Raw genomic sequence first — 7,070 nt, forward strand, 5'->3', positions numbered from 1 at the left:
CTCATGCTGTAACACTGAGTACTGTAATCTGCCACAGATATGATATACTGTATGATAAATATGATTAATAATCAGTACCTCTATAGTAAGGGTCCCTATAGCCTAAATAAGGGTCCCTATAGCCTAAACCTATATTACAAAACTCATCTAGCAACTATTATCAACATCGGGCTCTCAACTCACCCACTATTAAATTTAATCCTGCCGCATTTCCATCTTCCCTTTCAAAAATGTCTCCTAGCAGCTGCTCTAGAAACGCTTTTCTTGTTACTGCTAAGTGAATAAGGGTCAATAAACAAAGTACGATGGAAAAAGCCATAATCCCAATAATAGCAACGTTTAGTTTTGATTTCTCTTTGTATCGTAAGTCATTGCATGTAATATTAACTGGCCTTTGGTTAAGTGAAGTTAGCGTCATGTTTGTCTGATGGCATTTGTACTCCGCAGGAAAATGGAGGCGCTGGTAAGTACAGAACAGTCCCATCATGACACCAAGGAAAATAAGCTGAATGCAAACATGAGCGATGAATGTCAGCACAAACGTTTTCGAGTGTTTTCTTTTCCTTTGTTCGCCTCGCTCTCTTTGGATCCGTCGTAGAATCGTAGCCCCCACAAAAATAAACGGCACCCAGGCAATCCCCAGTCCACCATACGCGATACCAGAAAAGTCTAATGGTGTTAGATGGAGTGGGAGCAGGCTCATAGCAGAAGTATAATTGTCATAACAACGTTGTCTGGTGAAGTCTTCTGGCTTGGGGATACAGTTAAATGTCAGTCTATCTTTGTCGTGGTAATCCTTCAGGAAACCAATTACAAATGGCCAGGAGATTAGAAAGAAAATGAAATGAATACCACCAAATATGGTCTGGGTCCTGAGAGCCAGTTGAGATAGATTATCCATGGTAATCAGTGCCGCTCAAGATCTGAAAGGGGAACACCAATTTAAGAAAAAGTAAGACACAAAAACAAAGATATAATTGAAGCTCCAATGATATTAATGTCATTGCATGTAAAAGTTTAAGTATACAGAATATACAGCAACAGGAGAGGAGGTACAAATTATTTATTATTACTATAATTTACCCTAGGTCATTAAAAAGATTGTTATATTTCACGTACCAATCTTTCAACAGCAAATTAGTAATGGTAACAGGATTGAGTGGAGTCCAATTCGGTCTGTAATCATACGAGAGGTTAACAAAATCAGACGACCGCGTAGCGGGAGTCCGATTTGTTTAATCACGAGCCGTATGATTACAGACCGAATTGGACGACATGAAGTTCTGTTACCAGTTAATCATAACTTTAAAAAAAAATTGTGATAAGGCTCTTTTTTAAAATCAAAACACCAGAAATCCCAAGACCTTTTTTTTTTTACCAGTAGTGAAAAAAAGCCACTTAAGCGACCGCGTGATGACGCGTACTGTCCAATTACTAATAGGCATGACGCGTACTTTCCTATTAAACTGTCCTATTAACGCTGAAATCAGGGCAGTTGATAGCCAATCAGATTTGAGAATTTTGTTATAGTTATGATTAACGAAATAATCATATGGCCACAGATATATTATTATCCAAGTCGTACCCGTATATAACCACTGCTTCAGTGATATTTAAGGATCAATAACGAAACATGATAGTTCGGAATTTTTTTAATTTCATACTAGAAAGAAGCTAATTTCAACAAATTTAGTCTTCATTCTGATAAATTATAAAGAAAGAGGATAGATTACTAATAGTTTAACGTCTGATGAAGCTTAATTCTATAACTATAGGAGTTTCAATTTGAAAGTTGGACAGTTTGGTCATTTTCAAAATAATTTTAAAACATGAAGAAAACGAAAATGACGCCTGGGAATTAAGGTGGGTAAGCCTTAATGTTAAAGGGAAAATATGTTATTTCTGTGAGTTTGCGATGCATGAAAGGGAAAAGCCCTTCGGGTAAATTTCCAGCGTGCAAGCAGATTACGATTGCTTTATTTGCCTGTTGGAGTTCGTGAACGGTTACGTGATGAATCCAGTGGAAGACAAGTCATTTTTATGAGTTTTGCTACTCTAATATGTCAACAATTTTTGCCGATTTCCAATTGGAAATCATGTAGGTGCACTGGTTTCAGTGATTTGCCTCGCACCTTTCCTCTCTTTTCTCCCGAAAGCAAGAGCTAGAGCAAGCCTGAGAGTCAGCAGTTAATCCCAAATGGCACAATTTTTGCCTGGCACATCAATTCTGCTGAATACACAGAGAAAATACTTTCTCCTCCTTTAAATACTTTCTCTATGAAGAAGGATTTGATCGATACCTTCGCACCTCCTGCATCTATTCGCAAATCGGCAAATAGAGTAGCCAAACCCATATAAAATGAAAAATCTCTCGTCTTCGGGGTCTTCCTCGAGATTCGTCACTTTAACGCTATGGATCGAGACCTTGATGAATACTTTCACAAGCAAATAAAGACATCTAGGAAATAAAAAAGCCATTTCCAAACGCTCACCTGGTTTGTAATCTGCTTGCACTCGGGAAATTTACTCGAAATCTCTCGATCTCGTCCTAGTGCGTTTTACGTGATGCCATCACACAAAAGTGAAAACCTCGGATAATAAGAAAACAAATTGACTGCTCATGCTTCTGATCTTTTTTTACATCCGACAATTTTTGACTTTTTCCCGCTATTGCAGAGAATAGTGTGCTGGCTCGCATAAGGCTCGCCAGCAATGAGCTCTACTCAATTCATCTGATTTCTGGTGCACAACTACATTTAAAAGCAGGTGTGAAATTATTTCAGGTATAATTTTAGACAAATCACATAAAGAGGTCGTATTAGAAAAAAGCAACTGCACACATACCAAAGATTCCCTCTAAGAATTGTTTACTGTTTACAGAGTTAAAGGAAAACGATTTTAGGGTGGTTTTATGACTTGAGCTAAAGAGAAGTCAGTATTGGCATAGTTATAGGTGGTCACATGTAGAACAGATATAGGATCACAATGTCCACAATGCTTTGCGGTGATGGCTTACTTAAAGTTGAACATGAAGAAGCTCGTGGAGTAAATCAAACAGAAATATATATAATTTGAACTTTTATTGGCATTCCCTAATTATAATTTTCCTCAGAGAGAGTAATAAAAGAAGGTGTATTTTACTTGCTGTTTTCGTTCTTCCCCATAACTCTTTACAATACCCGCAGTTATTAAATTTTTTCCTGCTTCACCATCTTTAGCATTGTTGTTTAGATTGTAAGGTAATTCGTTTAGATAAAGATTAAAAAGTAGCGGGAGAGAATACAGCCTTGTGGAACACCTTAATCATAATAAAAAAATTCTGATCTAGTATAATCGTCTTTCACACCACATTTTGAATGGGAAAATACATGTTGGAAATTATTCTGTAAAAGGCCACCTAGTTATATTTCAACAATTTTAATAGTAAACCTTGATGCCAAATTTAGTCAGATGCCTTTTTAAAGGCAACAAAACAAGTAGAAAGTTTACCTCTGGAGGAATGAGTAACATGATGGTCTGGTCAGACGTACGATGTCCAGGCAAAAAGCTAATTTAGGCCGATGCAGTATTTTATGATGAATTTGTTTGCAAAGGGAATGGATGTTCTACACGACGACAGGCACATTAGAAAGCAACATATTGGTTTATTTGCTACTAATCTGATAAACACGGTTCGTAGCAAGTCGAACATACCGCTGACCCATCCCCCCAAGCTCGCAAACCAGAGAATCATGCCACCACATACTGGTAGTCAACAACCGCCTCCTTTGGCAAGATATAGAGCGTTTTCACTCACAAGGCCAGCATCTATGCTAATGTATTGGAACAAAAGAAAGCATTTACATGAGAAAAGAGTTAAACTCCCAGAGGATTTTCTTGGTACACCAACATGGCCGCCGTTTCATTGTTTTGGAACACCAATATGGCCGCCGTGACGTCGTGTGAAAAAGCTCTATACATCCTGCAATGCATTAAAAAATCTTCCTGCTGAAACCCGTCAAGCGACACCTCAGTCATTACTGCCACAGTATATGCAAACAGACTATCAACAAGAAATTCGCCAACCATCCATTGTTCGAGAGAATAGACAAAATTCAACACCAACTAACTCTGGCACCCTTAGTGATTCAACTGTTGAAATACCTAAAGAACTTATATCCTTTTTTCGGCTGATAAAATCTTTTATTTAATACTAAATTCTTTATCAGGGTGAGATTGGTTTGTCATTGAATAACGAATTTAAGTACAAGGTAATTAGCTGCCACTATGACATGACTATGAGGCTAGAAAGTTACTTGACTTACTCAAATCATCTTTCTTTCCTCACGTGGAATGTATATGGCTACAATCGAGAACCCTCGGAACATACTCCGGAATAATGAATTTTTGAGCATGATTAACGGCTTTGATTTTGTGATTCTTAATGAAATTTGGAGCAGTTCTCCAGATATAGATTTGTAGAAGGATCTAGATTTATAGTTCAGCATGCTACTCAATCAAATAGTAGTGGCCGTAATTCTGCCGGAACAATTCTCTTCTACAAAAATGCACTTCATGATTGGATTTCAATGATTAAAAACCCCCCAAATTCCTTATGGTTTAAAATTGACTGGTCATACACTAAAACTGGGAAAGTTACATCTGTGGACTTTATATACCTCCGCGCGATTCAAAATATTTTAAACCAGAATTATTTGAAGAACTTGACTAAGACATAGAAAATTTTGCCTCTACAGGATCTAAACTCCTCTTGGGCGACTTCAATGCAAGAACGGGAAAATATCCAGACAACGTTTGTCACGACGGAAATCTTACCAATGACCGCTCTGAATTTTCATTACGACCTGCCCAGCGAAATAGCTTCAACAATGAGATCAATACCCATGGCAAAAGGCAGACCTAAAAATTTTAAATGGTAGAGTTAGGGGCGACTGTCTTGGGAGAGCCACCTTTCTGGGACAAATGGTACAAGTGTTATCAACTACGCTATATGTGACCAAGATTTATTCTCAAATATTACAAAGTTCGTAGTGGAAAAGCCTTCTCCTCTATTGGATCACAGTCCAATCTTAACCTGGTTGCATGTAAACACCGAAATGAAATTTTTGTCATATTGAATCACCACGTGTAAATGACTCTTTAACACATTTACACAAACAATTTATCTGGGAAAATGATTCCACGCATAAATTCAGAGATACTTTACGTTCTCCAAATCTTCAACTCAGTATTAATACAAGATTACTTAGATGACAGCACTCCAACTAATGATGTAAACAACTCTTTAGAAAATGTAGAGAACATCCTTATGACTGCCGCAAAACGTTCTCTTAAAACTAAAATCACCAAGAAACGTAGGCGCACTAGGTCTTTTCCAAACAAAAAAATGGTTTGACAAGGAGTGCCGTTTTAAAAGACATGAACTTCGAAAGTGATCTAACAAAAAGCATAAAGATCCCGCCCTAAATGCCCATTTTCGCCAAGAATACCACATGGTATCGGACACAATACAAAACTTTGTTAACCTCAAAAAAGAGTGAATATTATGATACAAAGATCACTGAGTTGGAAAACTCTACAAACAATTTAGATCAGACAAGCTTTTGGAAATGTTTAAAGTCGATAGATGACACCGTTAAACAAAAAGATGTCCAATTAATAGTATCTGAACAAAATTGGCTCTGTTATTTCCAATCACTATACATTCCAATAAACCTCTCAATTCCACACGGGAGATAGTTACTAATGAGCTAAAGCATCTTGAGATTCGGAAGAATCAACCATGCCCCTTAGATGATGTGGTTACCGAAAACGAAATACGCGCAGCCGCGAACAAATTAAAGAAAAAAAATCTCCTTTTTCGGACAAAATCAAAAATGAAATGATTAAAGCTAGTATTAATGACATGCTACCTGTATATTACAAAGTTTTTAATTTAATTCTTCATTCAGGTACAATTCCCTCTACTTGGTGTGATGGCCTAGCTTGGCCTCATTACTCCTATCTACAAATCAGGAAATAAACAGGAACCGTTAAATTATCGTGGCACTGATCTGTGTTTCAAGTTGCCGAGGAAATTTATTCTGACTATTCTGTTATATATAAATCAAAGACTTTCCCAATTCCTGAACTCTTGTAATATACTTCATAAATCACAGATCGGTTTCCTTCCACTGAACCGAACAGCTGATCATGTCTTCATCCTGAGAATTAACTTTGATCGACAAGTATATGCACATCAACACAATGAGGAAATCTACGCTTGTTTTGTAGATTTTAAGAGAGCATTGGACTCAGTCTGGCACGAAGGACTTCAATATAAACTACAAGAAATCGGTATTGGTAGCTGTTTCTACAAGTTGATAAAAAGTTTGTATTCTACTTCATCATGTGCCATAAAAATCGGTCAAACCCAAACGCGACCCTTTCGCTACTCGAGAGGTGTACGCCAAGGTTGTGTTTTAAGTCCATTGTTCTTTAACCTGTACATCAATGACCTTCCATTTGTGTTTGAAAATATTTTTTATCTGATCCTATCGTTTTACCGAATGGCACAAAATTAAACTCCCTCTTATATGCGGATGACCTGATTATATTATCAGGATCTAGAATAGGTTGCAAAACTGTCTGAACACGCTGTTCTGTTTCAGTAGCTCATGGACGCTAGAGGTGAATTAAATTCTAAGAAAACAAAAATCACGATCTTTCCGAAACATGCAAGAAAATTCACAAATAACTTTTTTATAGGCAAAGACGATATTGATCTTGTACACGAGTACACGTATTTAGGAACGCGAATTTCATCAAATGGTAATTTTAATGTTTCACTAGAATATTTAAAAGGCAAAACTCTTCACGTTTTATTCAGCCTACGAAAACACACATTCAAACTTAAGCAAATTAAAACCTTCTCTTGCTTGCAAAATATTTAAAGCAATGATTTCCCCAATATTATCATATAGTAGCAAAATTTGGGGTGTATATATACCCCAATTGAAAAAACCCACTTGAAATTTTGCAAGCGTTACCTACAATCGGCGACAAAATGAGTTGAGACACTTCGCCCAAAA

The 7,070-nt window shown here is 37.0% G+C and overlaps 2 protein-coding genes across 4 annotated transcripts in view; both read right to left on the reverse strand.

Moving 5' to 3' along the window:
- LOC140942370 (uncharacterized) overlaps positions 1–7,070 on the reverse strand; it is a 333,944-nt gene that overhangs the window by 37,239 nt on the left and 289,635 nt on the right. The window lies entirely within an intron of this gene.
- LOC140942369 (NACHT, LRR and PYD domains-containing protein 12-like) overlaps positions 1–7,070 on the reverse strand; it is a 30,157-nt gene that overhangs the window by 18,057 nt on the left and 5,030 nt on the right. For 2 of the 3 annotated variants that reach the window (XM_073391323.1, XM_073391324.1), the window contains exon 1: positions 184–919. The exons of the other annotated variant lie outside the window; for it this stretch is intronic. In XM_073391323.1, the coding sequence (XP_073247424.1) occupies positions 184–901 (718 nt within the window). In that variant the 5' untranslated portion in view covers positions 902–919. Of the gene's footprint in view, positions 1–183; positions 920–7,070 lie in introns of those variants that run through there. 3 annotated transcript variants of the gene reach the window in all.

Source organism: Porites lutea, chromosome 6, assembly GCF_958299795.1.
Source record: "Porites lutea chromosome 6, jaPorLute2.1, whole genome shotgun sequence".
NCBI classification, from domain to species: domain Eukaryota; kingdom Metazoa; phylum Cnidaria; class Anthozoa; order Scleractinia; family Poritidae; genus Porites; species Porites lutea.